The sequence below is a fragment of the Schistocerca piceifrons genome, chromosome 1 (genome assembly GCF_021461385.2).
Source record: "Schistocerca piceifrons isolate TAMUIC-IGC-003096 chromosome 1, iqSchPice1.1, whole genome shotgun sequence".
NCBI lineage: Eukaryota > Metazoa > Arthropoda > Insecta > Orthoptera > Acrididae > Schistocerca > Schistocerca piceifrons.
In genome coordinates, this window is record NC_060138.1 from 170,736,494 (window position 1) to 170,757,982 (window position 21,489).

Below are 21,489 nucleotides of genomic sequence, written 5' to 3' on the forward strand. Positions count from 1 at the left end.
TCCCCGAATGAGAATCCTTGGACAAAAACCATCTTCATTCTCGCAGGACCCCATTGTGTCAGTTCAGAGAACCTGCGCAATCATTATGCTCTCGGCATAGTATATGTTGTGTAGGGACTGTGAGAATATGATAAAGAGAAATTAGGGAGTGTACAGTGCTTTGTAGACAGTGATTCCTTCCTTACTCAACACTTAAATGGAATGAAAGAGAAAGTCTATAATATTGGTAAAATTCGCCATGCACTGGGCACTCTAAGTGGCTTATGGAGTTAATATGTAGATGTAGTGCATAACTATTAAATTTTGTATGTAATTGACATAAAAAAACTCATGTACCTAGAAATTTCTCATTTGCCCATGTACATAACACTTGGACTTCTGTTTGTACATTTTATGGTATGACTGTTATTTGCATTCTCTGTTAAACATTCACTCTTTCTTCTGTGCTGCAGAAGGAGAGCAGGGCTCGTGGGAGAGTGGTCTGTCCTATGAGTGTCGCTCACTACTCTTCAAGGCACTGCATAATCTAATAGAGAGGTAAGTAGTGACATGAAAACTAAGTTTGATCCCAACTACTCTAGTATTCACAAGACTGTGCCCAATGATTGTGTAAATAAACTACAGAGTCTTTAGAGTGATTCTCAGAAGTTTATTTTCATGGATACGTTAAAAATGTATCAAAGTTAATTATTTTTGTATTAGTCATTTGAATCTGTCAGTTGTACAGTGTGAGAAAAAGTCACACCAGTAGCTTAAAACTTATATATGTAGCACTGATCCTGAATTTGCTGTTGTTTTTTAGAAATTTTCTTGGCTTCACCACATTGTGCAGTTGAAATTTATAAAATAATTGACCTTTCAATTGAGACAACTTGGAAGGCAAAAATATTTCTAGTATTTTGTCATAAAATGAGTAGCTTTATTTCCCATAATGAATAAAACCTATGTAGTTGAAAAATGAATGAATTTTTGCCTACTTCAATGCAGGTAGTGTAATTATTTTGCGAGACACATTTTAGAAAGCTCATTTTATCATCAGAATGGTGCTGTTTCCCAAACTAATGACTGTAAATGCAACAAAAAGCAAATGACTAAAATTGAATGTAGATGTGGATTTCAAAAGCAAGTAAAATTCAAATGGGTGAAATTGAATATGTGAGTCATGATTTCAGTAACATGAAACATATTTTTCTTTATATTTTAGGATTTTTGATATCTCCATGTATCTGAAGAGACCTTTAAAAAAAATACAAAACTATCCTGTGTTCAGTTTTTTCTGGGTCATTTCCGTAATGGGCTTTATCTACCTAATGGATGAAGACAGTAACATGAGTAAATGAGGGAGGATGCTCAAGTTTGACAAACCATGAAACTTTCTCTTGGTTAGCAGTGACTTGAACTGGCACAGCTATGAAGAAGGTAAAACGAAGGACCAGGCAATGAGTCTGTAACTATGTTTCCTGAGTATGTATTCAGCTGTAATCTTTTATGGAGCCAAATTAATGTTCAAACCAGTATTCTCATTTGAAGAGGCCTAGCTGTTTTGTATTTGAAATATGAGAATAGCAACACGTTATTTTGAAAGGGTTAAACAACAGAAAATACATTTCAATTATTTACTAAAATATTATTGCCATAAAATATGATAAATTCTAAATTTGCATTTGAGTATTGTCACATTTTAGTCAAAACACAATGAAACAATGTAGAACTGCAGTAGTACAATAGGAGACACAGCAATAAGACGCTGAAGTTGTAGATGGTGAAACACTGGTCCAGTTGCAGGTGGAATAGATGCACAATGTGACCTTAACAACAGGAAAAGAGGTATTTACTGAGGAATGGACAATACTGAAATCGTTTTAAATACCCTTTTCAAGAAAATGTCTATTTTTAGAAACTGGCAATTACTCAGTCAAGGTGTCGAGTCATGTAGAGTGTTGCACATGATGGATTTAGTCCATTTGTAGGCAGAAGTATCCTGCTTACATGTTATTGATTCAAGTTCAGTTATGTGCAGACACAGCAATATCCCTAGATCCTATATCTGTACCATTTTATTCATTACTCAGTAAACATAATTTGTCTGAAATGTAACAAATGATTACACACAGATATGCTGTTAGATGGGATATAAATACTTAATTCCGAGTGTGTTTACATGTTTCTTAATATTTTCTGTTACAGGTGCCTGTTATCACGCGATTTTGTTCGTCTTGGCAAGTGGTTTATACAGCCTTATGAAGGCTCAGAAAAGATGATAGGTGCCAGGTGCGTAATAAACCTTCCTTTACTCCAGAAATAGTACATCTGATATTTGAGTGAACAGAAATAATTGGTCATTTGTTGATTGTATTAAGTATGGTTGAATTTACTAAACTTAAAATTCCTAAGAATTATAGTGTGTTTTTTCTTTTGGACATGTCTGAAAGAACAGGCACCAGACACACAAATGTATGTGCCTTGACAGCAGTTAATGATCCTTCAGTGCAGATGCGCTCTTCGTCTGACCTCTGGAGTAATCAGCATGAGGCTGCAAGCAATAAGGATAATGGACAGGGGAAGCTATGTACATAGTGTGCAACAAGTTAGGAATTTGGGTTGGACATGAAGTGTTCTCAAATAGCCAAAGTAGTTAAGGTGATCTCTTACATGAAATTTGGGTTGGACATGAAGTGTGCTCAAATAGCTAAAGTAGTTAAGGTGATCTCTTACATGAAGTGAGAAATCTGGGTTTCTGCGTCTATATCTCATCTGTACTCTGCAAATCATTGTGATGTACATGGCAGAGGGTATGCCCCATTGTACCAGTTCCTAGGGTTTCTTCCTATTCTATTCACATATGGAGCACGAGAAGAATAATTATTTGAATGTCTGTATGCGTGCAGTAATTATTCTAGTCCTATCTTCACGATGCCTATGTGAACGATATGTAGGGGGTTGTAGTATATTCCTAGAGTAATCATTTAAAGCCAGTTCTTGAAACTTTGTTTGTAGACTTTCTTTGGATAGTTTACGTATATCTTCAAGATCCTTCCAGTTCAGTCCCTTCAGTATCTCCATGACAATCTCACAGTTTGAGTCCTGGTCCGGCTAAAATTTTCGCTTGATCCCATTAAATTTATTTCAATGCCCAAATGCTTCTAAGTTCAGAATTTCAGTTTCATCACAAATACAAATTTGGTGGTATGAAGTCAGAATTTAGGTGCCTAATTGGTGTGAATAAATTGATATAAGGAATAAAGGAAGTAAAAAATGAAATCCAAGGTCTTATTTATGTAGGAGAAGCATCTTAATTTCTGTTTGCTGAAATACAAATCAGTTAGACAAGCCCGTTAAAACAAATATTTATGAACATATTTATCCAAACTTTCTGAAATTCGTCACCAAGATGAAATCTAACAGTTTCGGCACTTCTGTGGTGCCATCCTCAAGCTCCTGAGGATTAGAGCATCAGGTAATGCAGGTGTGCTGTACCTGTATTATATCTTGTTTTATGTATATCTTGTGTGTGTGTCGTGTATCTGTATTGTATCTTGTGCTATACACCAGACATACACTACATTGTTTATTTGTTGGTGTTCTAATGGTCAGGGGCCTGAGGGTGGCACCCGTGGAATGCTGAAACTACTAACTTAAGGAAAAATAAATAAGAACTGATTGACACAGGGCTGTTGCAAGTTTTTTGTTCTACATAAGGTATGATCAGCTTCTATCTCAAGTCCATGACACATCCCTTGCTTCATGACATGTGCACCTAGTCTTAAGTGTTTGTTTTGCATTGATGCCTCTCTAGACATTTCTGAAAGCTAGGAGTCAATTGTTTTTGGATTTGGTTGGCCTTGCTCCAGGAGTCCACATTGGAGCAGGTAGAAGAGGATCATGTATTGTAAATATTGTAGGAACAGACACCAATATATTCTTATTGAATGTGCTGTATACATACCAAATGTTTTTAAGGCTGTGGTATTATTCAGTGAAAAAAGATATTGCAATTCATCCAATGGAAAATCTAGGATGGAATGTAACAATATTATGAGAAGGAAAGTTGCTACTCGTCATATAGCGAAGATGGTGAGTCACAGCAAGGACTATCTGCGACTCAGCATCTCCGCTATATGATGATTAGCAACTTTCCTTCTCATAAAATTGCAATTTTATTGGGTTTCATTAAATGTGATGTGTACTGACTTGCATTGTTCTATTTTCAGCACACACTTCTCTTTCTCCTTCGCATTTTTTGTCCACGGTGAGAGCACCGTGTGTGCAAGTATTGACGTTCGCACTCATCCGTTAGTTCGCAGTTTAACTTGGCAACATCTTCAGCAGGCACAGGCTTCTTCATCAGGTATTCCAGGTAATGAGATTGACTTGTCCCATGTTCCACTACATATCACTAGTATCTACACGGAATTGATTGCATATTTAATTATTATTGTCCTTAAGATACATAATTATGACAATACTTGACTAAAGAGGACCAATTTTACAGTGATTCTTGCTCCATATGGTATGGCTGGTACCCTAACTGGCCAGGTTTACAAGAGCACCGATGTGCAAGTCCAGCGACACTTAGAAGACTGGCGGCAGTTTTTTCCCCTTGGGCCAAAGTGCTCAAGTCGTGACGGAGGAGGTGAAGAGTCTGCACTTCCCCCTGCAGTAGAGGTACTGGTGGGTGGCACAAAAATGCGCTATCCCAGGTGCTATGTGCTTGTCACGGACATGGATGATCCATCTGCGGCTCCAAATCGAGCAACGTTGGGACTGTCTCCTGCGGCAGCTGCAGATGCAGTTCTCCGCTCCGTCAGCCTTCCAGCGACCACTGCACCTGCAGACACTTCCACCCCACCTCCGCCACCTTCACATCTGAGTCCTGGTCCAGCAGCATGCCTGACTGAGAATGTGTGGCAGGACAATGCTTTGAATCCCACACAGCATGAACAACATGAGCAGGCATCGCCCGCAACAGGCCTCTGGGAGTTTGCAGACCCTACCAGGAAAGCTCCCTGCAATTGTTCTAAGTGAGTCAAGGTTGCAGAGCAACATTTTACATTCATTGTTTCTACTTCAATCTCTGCCTGTTTTATGATTTATATGGTAGTAAAAATCTCACCAGGCATAAAGTAACAGTTGTCTAGACACCCCTGTAAGCATGTCTAAACTTAATGTGCATTCTTAATGTTACCATAGATGTTAATGTGTACAATAAAGATTCCTACTTGTGATACTTCAGTTAATAATAGTCTCGTGACATGGGAATACTGCTGTTTCTTGCTCGCACTATTTTTGTGTTTAGAGTGAACAGTTTCTCTATTCAATACGCTAAACGTATGCGACATGATACAGTTGTTCCTTTTATTCGGTGTATGTAGAAATAGAACATGTTGATCTGGTGATTGCATGACATTATTTTGATCTATTATTGCATTCATTGCAGGTAGCATGTTTAAAACTTCGAGATTTCCTTCTTTTAGCTTTTGTATCCTAAGTTGTCAGAGATACTTTGACTGGGTTGTTATTGCTCATTTGTTGTACTGTAGATTTTATCTTCATTTCTCTTTCATGTAATCTTTGTTTTCTATTTGCATTTCAATAGAGCTTGCTGTGAAAGTTGTAGCTTCCTTTTTACCAAGTTCACAGGACCAGGAAAGTTAATGTTATGTTGTAAGTAAGTAAAAGCTATCATGTCACACAAATGTAATGCTTCCGAACTTGCAGGTATAAGAAAGCTTCTGGTGCTAAACAAATAGCCCTGATCAAGGGTGGAGCTAATTCTAGCGGGGGTATGAAAACTCTGAAGGGTGAAAAAAATGAGAAGGGTGTCCGTGGGTGCGGGCGGGGTGGTGTGACACCTTTCCATCGACGCCCACCCCTCGGCGAGGAGGCGCCTTGTCCTCTTGAAGTAGCTGTGCCCCTTTCGAGGTTCGTAGACGAACACTACAGGCATTATCTTACTTTAAATTTACCGTAACATCCAAAAGTTACTCTAAGACTGTTGTGAGTGATCTCTTCTGGAGGTACGTTTTGGAGTGTTTTTCAGAATCACTTTTAAATGCAGTCATGTAAATTGGGCCATTGCTTATGGATTGCACATTCCGTGTTTTTAAATGGGATGAATATTATTTCATGCAGTGAGTGGATGTTAAATGTAACTTCTGTGCAGGGCGTATCAATGACTGTGATTTATGCTTGTCAAATGTATGCAAGTATTTGTTCAGTCACTATTATATAGATGACTGGCTAAAATACGATTGTTTGCATTTGAAAGTTGTATGTATTTGCCTCTGTTTGTAATCCTAACACGAATTAAAGTAATTTTATCAATTACCTTCACTGTAACAAGGCGTGTAACAGGAAATCTAGTCAGTGCTTTAATTTGTGCTTCACGTGTTGTGTGTCCAGGTATGTGCATATGTTTTCACTGGATTTGTTTTAATTTTTAAAGACCACTGCTACATATTCATGTTAAGAGTGCTTTAAGCTGTTTACTTATGTGCAAGAGAGAACATTCGTGGGTGGAATTTTATTGAATCTTGCCTCAAACTGGAATTATTTTTTATTCAATGAATCAAACATGCAAAATCTGGAATGAGAGAACACTGGCGGCTTGGTAGCAGGACTTCTAGAATCTGCTTTAGTCTGTAGCCTTATGGGTAATTAAACTCTGATCTGCCTTCTTATTACTTATTTGCCATTGGGTGCCTTTTAATTTAGGCAGAGACACACTAATCATAGAAATTTTTTTTTTTTTAATTCCTCAGTTGGCAGGGTATGTATTTAAGTTAACAATAACTATTTACTTGTTTGGCATAGAACTTCAGATCACAATCCTGATTTATGTTTCCAGTATGTTGTGTTTTATTGGAAGTTTCATTTTTGTGCTTTTACCTCTATGTTAGGCTTAAAATTATTGTTACTTGGATGTGCATTATTAGTACTTGTGCATGGAACAATGCATCCTATTACTGGTTATCAGAAGTAGTAATATTCTGGAATAGTGCATGCTTTGTTGCTTTGATATTGTTCTTGGCAATAGGTTGATACTCTTGGCATTTTGGTATAGTTATTCATTTGAACATGTCATAAAATTGTAGATATTAATGTGTGCTACTAAACATTGCTACGCAGTACATCATGACAGTGTGAATGGGGCTGTTTTTCATTTTTTTTCCGCCTTTTGTTTCCATAGTTTCATATTTATGAGAGAGAATTTGCCTGCACGTAAATGTTGCTTAATAATGCTGTAGATTTAGTAAACTGTGGAGTTCCTTTGTTTTGGTGCTATTTTACTACTGTTACAGTGAAATCCCGCTTTTACACTTTTTCAAATAAAAAAAAAGGTGTAGATGGCGGGAAAATGCAAAACATGGGAAATAACGTTTTATGGTGTAAAAGTATAGGATACCCCCTTGCACATTATGTATGATATATGTGCATAACAGGCATCAGAACACTTGTCAGGGATTTGTTTATTATCTAATGAAGGTTTATCATCTAACGAAAACTGCTGCTATAACTGGAACTTATAACTGTCTGGGAAGTAGGACCATTTGACTTAATTTCATGTGTCATAATCGATGTTTTTGAAAGCCAGCAACTTTCACTCATTATTTAAAGAATGAAATACTGCACTAGTTACAAATTTTTTTTATGCTTAGCACAACAATTTCGAGAAATTTTTCTCGTTAAATGCAAATATGTACATAAGTATTTTGTACGGTGTTTGAATGTGCGTTATTCTGCGTCTCTTGCGCTGTAGTCATCTTTTTGAGGTTATTAGGTACTGTGCCTCATCAGTTATGTAGAAAACCATACACTCACGCAAACTGTCACTTACATTGTTTGTGTAACATCACAAGAAATACATATGTAAATACTGCACTTGACAATGAGAATAAATTCTTGAAACCTGTTTTGCTCAGCATGAATAAAATACGTAACCCGCTCTGTGTTTAAACTAAAAACATCATTTGAGCATCGCAAAGTGAATGACGGTGTCAACCAGCGCTCCAAGTGGCCACAGGCCGAAACATGCTAAATATGGTTCGACAAAGGTGTTACAATGATCACAACTATCATGAAACTGCATTTGTGCAATAGAGACAGTTTGGAATTGATTGTGATTGGTCATGACATCTTCATTCGAAATAACTTAGTTACTCCCATCAGCTACCACACCAAGTAGAGCTTGGCAGCGGCGGGAGATACAGCACAAATTGTTCAAACTTTTACACGTTTACTGGCTCAAATCCACGGAGTGGAGTGCTGTGGTGTCAAGAAACTTAAACACACAATATTTATAAACACTACTGGATGGCCAGAATCGTGCCTTTTTTTCTTCACAAACATTTTTTTGTAATGCATAAATCACGGGAAAATGATGAATATGTTGGCGCAAAATCGGGTGCAAATTAACATTGTGGGCATAGGAAATTTGATGGGACCAGGAAAAAAACGGGGTCGTAAACGGCAGGAAATGCTAATTCCCGGAATGTAAAAGTGGGGTTACACTGTATTTTCAAAAAAACGTGAAGAGTTCCAGAAAAAATAATATTGTTCTACACATGTCACGACTTGTCTTTCTGCTTTATTATTCACATTTTTAAGTAGATCTACATAATACAAACAAACTGTAGATGTCTGATATGAAGCAAGTAATAATCCATGATAAAACACTCTTGCTGCCTCTAAGGGAGCCTGGTAAAGACACACATTGAATATATTCAGTAACTATACTAGTCTCATTTGCTTGTGATATCAGTAGGGAAAAGTAAGTGTTGCCGGAGAAGTTAAATTTTGTATAAAAAGCAGAGACCCATTAACAAGTTTATTTACTTTCGTAAGAGACAGATGAGCTGGCTTTTTATTTACTTCCGTAAGAGACAGATGAGCTGGCTTCCTTTCCACCTTAGACAGGGATGGTTCCTTTAGCGTGGGTTCTGAGTGCCTCACCCATTCCTTTTCCACTTAAATGCTGACTGTATATTTGTCCTTTTTGTCCAGAAGAAAGAACCTATGGTTCCAGAAAGCTAGGTGCACTGGCTTTATTTAATGTTGTGCATGTTGATCTCCTGTGCTGGGTGTTGCAGTGCTGAAGGTAAGTACTTGCCAGCCCATCCTTCTCTTTTGGAATTTATTTTGAGCAGTGGACAGATTAAAAGTCTGTCATTGATTCAGTAGGTATAACACCATATTATTAATGGACTTTTGATCTACAAGTGCATGAGTGCGCTCTCTCTCTCTCTCTCTCTCTCTCTCTCTCTCTCTCTCTCTCTCTCTATTTAATGGACAGGGTAAACTTCATCACCCATTTAAGTAGTAAGAAAAAATTTGCACCTTGAAGTAAACAGTGTTAATAATACACCAGTTTCTCAGTTCATATTGAAATGTATCCCTGGATTTTGACCTTTTGTCTGTAATTCACATCTCAGACCAGCAGATAGACTTTGAAATACTACTGAAGTATTGGCTACTAGCACAAGACAAAAGAATGATTTATTAATTATTTTTCATTCTTAGCTCAGATGATTGCTTTTCTTTGTTTACCTGTTACACAATTTGTATACTTCTTTCAGGCTGGCTGGTTCCGGAACTCCTTCAGGTGGCCCACCTTCCTATCCACGGGGTCAGTCGATGACTCCAAACCCGCTGCCCAACTTGCACAGTGGTGGAGGTCTTAACGATTCTCTGCCTGTGCCGTCAGTTGGATCTCCTGCATCAGCTGCTCCGTCCCCTCTTCCAAATCCGCATTCTCAGCCAGCTTCTGTGCCCCCTGCTGATCCCACAATGCCTACACTGAGTCCACATCCACCAACATCAACTGGCGGTCAGCCTCAGCCAGCAACACCTCTCGAATCTCAGGACAAGATAACACCGGCAGCCACACCTTCAGACCTCAATGGTCCAAAATCTGTTTCTTCTGTTTCTAATCAGGTAAGATATATTTCTAAAGCACATCTTTCTTCAATAATTGATAAACTTAATGGTTGATAATATTAGTGTACAGTTTAAAATTATAATAATTATATTTAATGTCAACTAATATCGTCATTTTTGAAGCTGTAAGATGTGACTGTTGCTGTGTTACTTGCAGTTCCCAAAAGAAAAATTGTATAGAAGTGCACAGACTTCGTAAATTGTATGCCACACACCATGTTCTTCTACCGTAGCTGCAACAGTATCATGCAAGGAGGAAATGAGAACAACTTGTAAAAGCTAGGCCAAAATTTCTTGTTCGTTGATGTTAATTATTAGTGTGCTAACTTCAATACTCTGAATTCCTTAAGACAGCATTAAATAGATAAGCAGGTCTACCTTGTTTAAAGTGAAAGACAGTCCGTGGCATACACACTTGACCATTAGAAAACCACATTAGTTACCAAATTGTCAGTCAGTATTTTCACATTTTTCACAGCTGTTGCTCTTTATTACCTGAAAACGACATGAACATCCTAGTCAGCCTGCAAATTTCAATATTGGCTAAAAAGTTGTGAACCAGTTTGTAAGTAATGAAATGTAATCAGCTTTTTTAAAAAAAGTTATTAGATTTTGCTCTACCCCCTACCTTTTTTAATATTAAAAGTATGATCAATAATGGTAATTTTTATTCATTTGTGTTGTGTTTTAAATGTTTAGTCATAAAGTTTATTTGGGAGATAATGGATTGATAGCACTGCTAGTTGCCTGAGCTTAGTTTGGAGGATGTTTGTGGTCATATGGCAACCATTATTCTTGTTGCCATTTTTTGTGAAATGAATACTTTCTGTACAGACTGAAAATTATTCTGGTTCTGATGAATGAAAGTGTGCACAGTAAGCTAAAATTAGCAGTTTACCATTTAAGATAAATTCTAGACACTCTAGTGGACATCAAAGTTCTTATTATGATGCCCATCCAGGAAGTTTGAACTTCTTTCTTGTGCCTTTCTCCAACTTTCCTGTAAAATGACCTATTTCCTTGTACAGAACTTTAAATAGTATTCACTTTCTGTGGAATATGAAGGAAGTGAGCACACTGTAATACAAGCCTGTGAAAACATGCCTTATAAAATAATTGTATGAACAGTGCAAGGGTAAACATATCTGATGACTTGTCAAATAACTGGCTTCTTCTGTGCAACAAACAAGATCAAGACAAAACCAAATGCTTCCTAATCCAAGGAATGACCAAACATGTTACATCGATAAACTTGAAAAATTGGAGAATAATTCTGAGGCAAAGGGATTGAGACTGCGACACTATTTATTCTGCTTTTTAAAGTCCCATTTGCTTATATCAATTTTATCAGGCAACATCTGTCTGTCTGCCTATCAATCTTTAACACATTTTGTTATCAAGACATAATTTCATGTTATTGTCATATAGTTCATATAGTTTGTTGCAAATCATCAACAATCTTGATGTCTCCTATTTATTCTACAACAGTAGCAGATCATTATGGTTACGGGGACTTCAGAGATATATTCTTTTGCTGTAGCTTTTAAAAAGAAAACTGTTCTAAATATGCTCTAATCTATTTTTGATAGTGAAGTTTCTCTTTTTTATGTAGTATGCTTTGTCCACAGGTGTTTTCACCATATCCCACTACATCAAGTGTTGAACCTGCAACAAAAGCTGTTGATAGTGTGGGAGGCTCTCAGGGCCCTGCAAGTGCCCACTCCACAGCACCCTCACATCCAACAACTACAATGCAGGAAGTTCCACTTCTCAAGCGACCCATCCTTACTTCAAAGGAATATGAAAATATACTTATGGAAGAAGAACAGCCTCTGAAGCTGTTGTATGATTACTCTGCTATTGATGCTTGGTGAGTGTGCGGTAAAAAATGAGTATGAGGTTTTATTCTGACGCACCGTGGTTTTTTTTATTTATTTTTTTTTTTAATATATATTTTTTAAAAGATGATGTCGAGAATATATTTAAAATTTTATCGTTTATTTTATTGTCTCAGTTGCACATTTATTTTTTTGGTCTGACTAGTTTTGGTAAAAATTGATCATGTTCGGATCATTATAGCTGTATACGCAACTTGGCATGAGCATATGGAACTGCATATAATAATACAGTATGACTTTATGGCAGTATTCTTCTGTGTATTTCCTTCTGAGCATGATGAATTGCTTTTGCAGCCAAATAGATCTGGAGATGGGAAACTTTGAATGAAACTAATCATATGAGAAAAACAAATGTGCACTGAGATCACAGAATAAATGATAAAATTTTCATGTCAAAATGGTTCCTGAATCCCTTGCAATCAGCATGTTGGCCATAGTGAGAATATATTTTTCGGAAATCTGTAGATCATTTTATGTTTACTATTCACATATTGTTTTCTTGCATCAGAAGATTAGTACTGCTATAAAACTATACGTTCTTTAGAATAGCAAATTAGATACAGTATAACACCACTTTTAAGTTCCCAGAATTAACGTTTTCCTGCCGTTTACAACATTCTTTTATTGTTCCTTTCAACTTTCCTATGTTCACAATGTTAATTCACATCCAGTTTTACATTGATCATGTATTTACAATTTTCCCTCAATTTAAGCTTTATAAAAGCAAAGTTCTTGGAGAAAAAACAGACATACGTAACGTAATGTGACACAGGTATGGCATTGGCCTTTAAGCACTGTGTGCTAAGGTTGTTCGTTTCAAGTTTCTTGAAACCAGAAAACACTACTCAAAAGATCTGAATCAGGAAAAATCGGATCAATTTGTGATTTATTCTCTTCTGCTGCCAACTTCTACTTGGTGTGGTGGCTGATGGGAGTAAATAGTTTCATTTGAATAATGACCGATCACAGCAGATTTCCGTTTCTACTGTGCATACGCAACTTCATGATTATTGCTCTCGTCATGGCAACTTAGAAGCACATTTTGCATTTCAATGTTTGGCGTCTTTTAGCACAAGTTGACACTGTGGTGTCACCGCCAGACACCACACTTGCTAGGTGGTAGCTTTTTAAATCGGCCGCGGTTCGCTAGTATACGCCGGACCTGCGTGTCGCCACTATCAGTGATTGCAGACCGAGCACCGCCACACGGCAGGTCTAGAGAGACTTACTAGCACTCGCCCCAGTTGTACAGTCGACATTGCTAGGAAAGGTTCACTGAGAATTACGCTCTCATTTGCCGAGACGATAGTTAGCATAGCCTTCAGCTAAGTCAGTTGCTACGACCTAGCAAGGCGCCATTTATCTTTTGCTATGTATCTAATCACGCATATACTGTATCAACAAGACCAATGTTCACCAATTGTGGATTAAAGTTAAGTATTCCAGCAGCTACGTACTTTTCTTTATAGAATTCATTACGTATCCTGTTTCAGACCTCACGCCAGCCTGCGTGAGTTTAAGCGCGTGCCTTTCGGTTACCCGTCACTGTGGATTGGCTGTCTTGCCAGTCCACAACAGACACCTTTGTGTTGTTCAAATGTTTCTGGTTTCAATAGTGAAAGCATTTCTGGATCAATAATTAAAGCGTTCACCAGTTAAGTATTTTATTTATATAAATATTTTGGTGGTATTTCACATACACCCAAACCATGTGAATAGTGTAAAAGGGGATTTCACTATACTATTTCAATATTTGAATAATATCTATGTTTTCAACAGTTGTGCTTCAGTGTGGTAATTGCCTTGGTAGTTGTGTTTTCTTTCTTTCAACATTGTAATTCAGTGAAATGGCAGTGATCTCAACTGATTATGGAAAAGTCATTAGAACTTATTGTCATGATTTCTGAATTTTGCCAGAAAGAAAGAAAGATGAAGATGAAGAAGAAGAAGAAGAAGAAGAAGGTGTCCAAGCTCAAACTGGGAGCATTTAGTCAAAAGTTTTCTGAGTATTGTACTGCGTCTTAGTGGGTGAAGGAGGGGGGGGGGGGGAGGGGGGACCACCACTGGAGAAGCCAGCACAATGCAATACTTGGAAAACTTTGATGTTAACTGACATTGGTCCCGGAAGCTTACGCCATTGTATGGGAATGGTTAGTTACAAACCACAGACCATTCTGTTCAGCTTCATGATTTCGTTGCATTATCAGATTGAAAAATTCAAGCAACCGGTTTTTGCAGACTGTGTGGTGAAAGTGCACAAAAGAAGGGTAAAAAATACAAGGGGAAAAAATGAAGAATGTGATGAGATTTACTCTGTAAGCTACAGACACCAGGTACAGGGTAAAACCATAAAAAGGACTTATTATTTTCTTTATTGAGTCATTTGAGACAGACTTGATTACACAAGGACCAAGGCTGGCACATGGGACAGTGCTTTTTCCCAGGGACAACACTACAGTCCATAATGCTGCAATGTCAACAGTGTCCATGCATCAGTCAGTGTCAGTGCATCAGTTGAGATCCATGTATGTTCCTGATCGATTTTATTCTCCTTCTTTGAAGCTATTTTCATACAGTAACAGTTTTGACTTCGTATCAAGAAGCATTGTATATTACATACAAGGAAGTTTTATGTGTAAGGCCATATAAAATGTCAGAAGTCCTTCCAAACACAGCTATCACATTCTCAGGATTTATCAGTGTTCCTTATTTTAAGATTCTTGTTAATAATAATGCAGCTAAGCAGTAGAAAATATCTGACATTGTGCTTTACTTTCTCTATTATGTTACAATAAAATCTGTTGCTGTACATTGGTTCTTCGTAAAGAAACTTGTTCTCTTGACGCAATTAAGCTATTATAATGTCTCTTTATGTATCGTTCCACTGCTCTATTGCTACTAAAAATACATTTCTGCATGTGTGTGGATATTGTGAACATGACACTAAATGAGCAATGTTGCCAAACTGTATGTATTTATAATTTGCCAGGTACATTGAGCCTGTCACATATTTTGAAGTTTCGTCAGCGTTTTTAGTAGCCTCACATAATTTTATTATAAATTCAGTAGCAGATGATGATTGGCTTTTAATATATTCTTGTTTATAAGTAACTGTCGGGCATGCACAGCAAGGCTTTAAGGCCCAGCCATTATAAGCTACATAATGGCTGATATCTTTTCCTTGCAACATCATGTGTCCATCAAATGAGCACAGGCGGGTGCCCAAAATTACCTGCAAGCTACGATGGAACATTGTTGGAGATCTCTCTTTAAGCCTTTTGCTGCTAGAGACGTGCTCTCTGCATTCCCGGCTGAGGGCAGCTTTTGTTATGGCTGCATTCCTCGTCAAATGTTGGTGCCTGTGCTGAGAAAAAAATACTTATCCGATTTTTTTAAAACTATTAGTGGAAGAAAATTTAATTTTTTACATCTTACAGTGTGATATCTTTCCTCAATAAGGTAATGAATTTCTTTTCATTATATGCTGTAGTTAGGGTGCTTCATGAAATTACGTAAAACATTGCATGAAATTTTAAAGATCTTTCTGAGAGAGAAACACCTTGCATAAACTTTGCAATGATTGATTGTACCTCATACATTGCCATGTATGAAATGTAGGTCAGGTATCGAAATTTTATTTACAATTGAAGACAGAAAGATGTTTACTTCTCGAGTCACAGAGTTTTATATCTGACGAATAGTCGCACGCAATGCGCCCGTTCACCTCCTTGCGCAACACAAATCACATGCTTGCAACAGTCGTCATATTGAATAATGATTCAAGATATTGAAACGAGTTTCTTTGCAAATGGTAGCAAGCAATGAGGCACACATTTTGCATGATAAAAACTTGAAACTTACTTTTTAATGTGTAACTCGTCCACAGCAGTGAGGGTTCAGCGGCTCAGGACCCTTACAGATGTCCATAACACTGTAGGTAAACCCAAACGGCATATGCACACACATCCACAGCAACTGGGGAATGTCATAGCAGGATGTGTATACATGTCCACAGCAGTGGTAGGGTTAAACCATAATTACTAATCATGAATTATTATAGCAGCGCTGATGTGAAGAATATCACACACTTAAGATGATAAACAGGTGTTGACTCGCAAGTTATTTCCTTATTTACTCATACATTTATCTTACTTGCAGATTAGACTTTGAGTTCTTTTCTCATTAGATTTTGAAACTGACAAAACTGCTTTCTTAATATACTACATACATATTTATCATTTCATATATGTGAAATTTGTGCAGTTGTGCATTTTGCAGCTTTGAGGCTGTCTATCAGAGTGATGACCTGAGCGCTATTGATTTCTCTTAAGTTATGAAAATTAAAACAACAAAAAAGTAAATCTTTCTAATAAAAACTGCATACTTTTTTTGTTGACGAATCCTACCCTATTAACAATTTAATGGGATTGAATAAGGGGTATATTATTTGTGTGCAGGGAATTACTCCATAACAGTAGTATTTATAATGATGTGTTCTCCAATCTGAAGATTCGTTTAATGTAGCTTGCCACGCTAGTCCATCCTTTGTGCCGCAAGATATGTCCTGTCAACCTCTGCTTTCTTCTAGCCACATAATGCAATACAGCTTTTCCCTCTCCATTTTGATTCTATACCTCTTCATTATATATTTGACCTACTGAGCTGCCTAACATATCTTCAGCATTCTTCTGCAGTACCATATTTCAAAAGCTTCTATTCTCTTCTTGACTGTCATCTTTATTATCCACATTTCATTTCTGTATAAGCCTACACCCCAAACAGTTTCTTTTGGAAGACATTTATATTACATGTTTTCTTCCCTCATGCACCACTCCCTCCCCTCACTCCATCAAAGAAAGAAAGAAAGAAAGAAAGGGAGAGAGAGAGAGAGAGAGAGAGATTTTATTTTGCTATTGCAAATCTGCATTTTCTATCCGTTTTCTTCTCTCATGCTTACATTGCTAAACAAAGAGTGAAACTAGTTCACTGCTTTTAGTGTCTGATTTTGTAAGCTAAACCCCACAGCATCACAAAGTTTAACTTGCCTGCATTCCTTTACCATTGTTTTACTGTTGTTGGTGTTCATCTTCTATCAGTGTACTTTAGAAGAGATAGCATGTCTCATAATTATTAAGTTTCTTTAAATCACTATGCATTCAGAGTTTATAAATTATTTTGTTCTACTTTTTGCAGGTTGAACCATCCTGTGAAGCGATTTAAGCCATGTGAATCGAAGTCAGGTGATCCCAGCAGGCATTCAGCTTATACTCGCCGGATGAGTCCCAGTGACCTCTACTCCTCGCATCAGCATGCAGCGTCACCACCTAATGGCATGTCCCAGCCATTTATGAGACAAGAGATTAAGCAGGAACCTGGCTGTGGCATGATGGTTTGTACTGTATCATGCTCACTGTATTTTTCTTTCTCCTATGGTAAAATGTTGATTTATTCAGCAAGTAAGATGGTGCAGTGATAATGCACTGAGTTTTTTGTCAGGACAACGGCAGGTCAAATCTCTGTAGGCCATCCAGACTTAGCTTTTCCCTGTTCTAATCACTGGAGCTAAATGATTAATATAAAAAGGACATGGACAAGAGACCTTATCCTTCACAATTCTAAACTTGTGCTCAATCTCTAATGAGCTTGACATCAGTGGGTTTTTAAAACCTAATTTTCTTTCATTTAGTGTGATAAGGCTGTTAATTATTATTTGGAAACAACGTTAATTATATAAAGATTTTGGAAACGAAGAAGATATGTTCATTACCTCTCTGAGAATTAGTCATTGTGCACCATCAAAATGTAGTGCTGCAAGGTTGTTCTGCCATATATTCAGTATGGAATACCAATTGAGTTTGTAAGAGTCCTGCTGCAACATTTTGAGATTGAAATTGCGATGTTTAAATAGTGGATTCTCTTACGTGTCAGCAAACCATTAATTTGTTGCTTTCTATCAATCCATTATAAGGTATTATTGTAGATGCATAACAGAGCAACACACGCAAACCCCCTATTACAAAATTCTAGTAGTATGTAGTGTGCTGTTGAATATTTAGATCTTCATTGGATAGCAGTGTAAGTAGGTGAACAGTTGACTACTGCTGGCATCAGTTGGAGGAGTTACCTGAAGAGTGTACGATGTACATAATGGGGAAAAATTGAAACACAATCCGCGTAACAGAGCCCACAGATTACTCGCGAATGTGCTTTCAAATATTCTGCCACCAATTATTTTATAATTGGAAAGTGTGCTATTAAATCTTGTTGAGAAAGTATGATCCCATATCAGTGACCCATCAAACAGATTGTAAATACATGGGCACCATCTTTGGCTGGTTTACTGTGGTGCTCACGTGAGGCACACACAGTAAGGTAAAGAGAACTCTTAACAAGAGTTACTGCCTTCCATCCGTAATATGTTTATGTATTTCTCTTGAAAAGTCATTTCCCTCTGCACATTAAAGTGTGATAGATCATCATGCTGTTAATTTCAGTCTCTTCTCTAAAATGGAGAAGTGGCAAGAAATATGGATATAACATACAAGAAGATAACTTTAAATATGAAAATAAGAAAATCTTTGCTTAGTAATTATAATTCATTGCATGAAAATTTGTTAAAAATTATTCAGTATTGCATGGTGCTATTGTATTTTATTATTATTGTTTTATCTATCCATTTATTTTCTTGAGAGCATTATGATCACGAGACCCTCTATTTTCAAGTAGGCATTCTTTTGTACCTCACCATCCAGATTCCGTTCGGTCACTTTTGACCTGAATCAGCTCTCTCTCTCTCTCTCTCTCTCTCTCTCTCTCTCTCTCTCTCTCTCTATATATATATATATATATATATATATATATATAAAAAGAAAGATGATGAAACTTACCAAACAAAAGCGCTGGCAGGTCGATAGACACACAAACAAACACAAACATACACACAAAATTCTAGCTTTCGCAACCAATGGTTGCCTCGTCAGGAAAGAGGGAAGGAGAAGGAAAGACAAAAGGATATGGGTTTTAAGGGAGAGGGTAAGGAGTCATTCCAATCCCGGGAGCGGAAAGACTTACCTTAGGGGGAAAAAAGGACAGGTATACACTCGCACACACACACATATCCATCCACACATGTGTGGATGGATATGTGTGTGTGTGCGAGTGTATACCTGTCCTTTTTTCCCCCTAAGGTAAGTCTTTCCGCTCCCGGGATTGGAATGACTCCTTACCCTCTCCCTTAAAACCCATATCCTTTTGTCTTTCCTTCTCCTTCCCTCTTTCCTGACGAGGCAACCATTGGTTGCGAAAGCTAGAATTTTGTGTGTATGTTTGTGTTTGTTTGTGTGTCTATCGACCTGCCAGCGCTTTTGTTTGGTAAGTTTCATCATCTTTCTTTTTAGATATATTTTTCCCACGTGGAATGTTTCCCTCTATTATATATATATATATATATATATATATATATTTTCCCAGTGAAATTTCAGTGAAATTCTTATTGTCTGTTATGCCAATGTAGTTATAGTAACATGTACTACTTGTACATTTATGAGCTTGCTGGTTAGTTCCTAAATTATATAAATCATTAATTGTTGAAATGCGGTAAGAGTTTCATGCAATGAATTCATGGTGAGAGCATTTTTATTTTTATTTTATTTTTTTCCTTAGAAGTGGTAAAGTCAGTAGTTCAGAGAAGCATTGGAGTATTTAAGTTGTGTAAAGGATGAAACCTTGAATGTGAATGATGCATTCTGTGGAAATTAGCTTGGGTGCTTTTTTTTTTTTTTGGGGGGGGGGGGATATGATTGACGCTTTCCAGTAGTATTTGTTTCTCATAAAGATTTTTGGTTCTGTTATCTCAAAGTTTACATGTTGTGTTCTCATTTGAAACTTGATGTTGAAAGGAATACATTTTCACTGCATGTTATACTGTTTTTCATTTTAGCCCCGCAGTTCCTCTGAATGTCTGTTTTTCGAATTCTTCATGCTTAGAGTACTTCTTTTACAGTCTCACACTGTTTCTTTGCTTTAACTTTGTAAAACTATGGCGGAAACTGTATGATAAAACATATGGGTAAATTCTCTGTGAGGATTTAATAAACTTAGATACTAGTTGTCCAAAACTTCACTGTTCTAACTAAATCATTATGTAGAGAGAAATGTATTAGTCATGGTTTTTATTACAGATGGAGGTTGAGAGTGTTCAGTTAAGTAAAAGGTCTGATCCGTACGAATTTGATGATGATATGGCTGCCCCTTCTGTCAGTATGGAAGGGTTTAAACGAACTAATTCATTAAAAGTAAGTGAAACAGAAACAGTGATACACTGTTTTCATCTTTTTACTTCCTTCAGAGTAAAGCATTACTGAAGTATAGCATTCCAAACCACTGAAATTGAAAGACTCTGCCTTTCCTCTGCATAATGGTGCAATTTCATTTAGAACTCTCAGTTTTGCCATTTAATAATTTTTCCATTTGTTCACAGGAAGAAGACAGGAAAAGTGGCAATTCCATTGGTCCTTTCGATCCTGTCAATGCCAATGGGCCTACAAATAAAGTCCCAAATAGCCTGTTTACAAATGAAGGTCTTCAACCCTCATACAGGGACCTGGACCAGATATTTGACAATGATGATGAAGCCTCCTGTGATGAAGCGGTAAAATATTGTGTTTCATATTAAAAAAAATTCAGTTACTGACTTTACTATTGGTCATTAACATTTTGTGTCCTAATGCTACATGTTATTTGTTGTAACTCTAAATGACAAAGTTTAATATCCTTTATCAAAACCGTGTCAGCAGTTAATGTATCTCAGAACTTAGCACCAATTCATGAATTTGAAAAGCGTTCTGTGCTACTTTATTTTTTTTTCTTCTCTCAAATTTTCTCAGTAATGCAATTGTCTTCTTTAAGTTGATGCAAAGTATTCCAACGTTTTTTTTAGATGATTAGTATGCATATAGTAATCCATTAATAAATATTCCAGTCAAATTGTATTTGTATCTGGAAAATTGTGGGGTAGTTTTGATTTCTTCCATTCTACACTGCGCGCGCGCGCGCGCGCGCGCGCGCGTGTGTGTGTGTGTGTGTGTGTGTGTGTGTGTGTGTGTGTGGTTTTTTTAAAAATGCGAATCATTGGTTTGCAAACGATATGTGATGTTGAAAAAATCCAAAAAAAAGGAGTAAAACATAATTTTTTCTACCAGCTTGTTGCTTATACCTCAGAAACACTTAACTTCAACTCCAAAACTCTAATTTATTGTTAAAGGCTGTCAGTAATACCTTCCAGTTCCCTGCATGTCCCTTATTTAGGTATTTTGTGTAAAGGTAAGAGTCAATTTTTTATTTCCAAAAATTGCATGATGTTAGTTATTTAATGAAGGTTGAAATTTTACAAATTCATTTACAACAAAGTTGAAATTCCAATGGAAAATACTAAAAAATTATTACATATTATTATATGTTACATTGTTATTATGAGCAAAAATTATATGTGCGTCATTATTTAGAGGGACCCAGCTGTTTTTCTTAGTAGACGGCAAGTCTTGGTATAGGTTCGGATAGTTCAGTCATTAGTGTCTAGGCTTACACCTCTCAAAAATGAAAGTAGGAAGAATGAACTAACTTATAGCCTATTATAATAATAAACTAGAGTTTTTGG

At 36.9% G+C, this 21,489-nt stretch overlaps 1 protein-coding gene across 1 annotated transcript in view; it reads left to right on the plus strand.

Annotated features, from left to right (window-relative positions):
• LOC124801200 (mediator of RNA polymerase II transcription subunit 13) overlaps nt 1-21,489 on the plus strand; it is a 203,151-nt gene that overhangs the window by 120,326 nt on the left and 61,336 nt on the right. The window contains exons 3-12 of the mRNA XM_047263056.1: nt 453-537; nt 2,188-2,271; nt 4,212-4,357; nt 4,493-5,021; nt 5,719-5,922; nt 9,576-9,933; nt 11,565-11,806; nt 17,028-17,223; nt 20,015-20,128; nt 20,314-20,484. Of these exons, the coding sequence (XP_047119012.1) occupies nt 453-537; nt 2,188-2,271; nt 4,212-4,357; nt 4,493-5,021; nt 5,719-5,922; nt 9,576-9,933; nt 11,565-11,806; nt 17,028-17,223; nt 20,015-20,128; nt 20,314-20,484 (2,129 nt within the window). The remainder of the gene's footprint in view (nt 1-452; nt 538-2,187; nt 2,272-4,211; nt 4,358-4,492; nt 5,022-5,718; nt 5,923-9,575; nt 9,934-11,564; nt 11,807-17,027; nt 17,224-20,014; nt 20,129-20,313; nt 20,485-21,489) is intronic.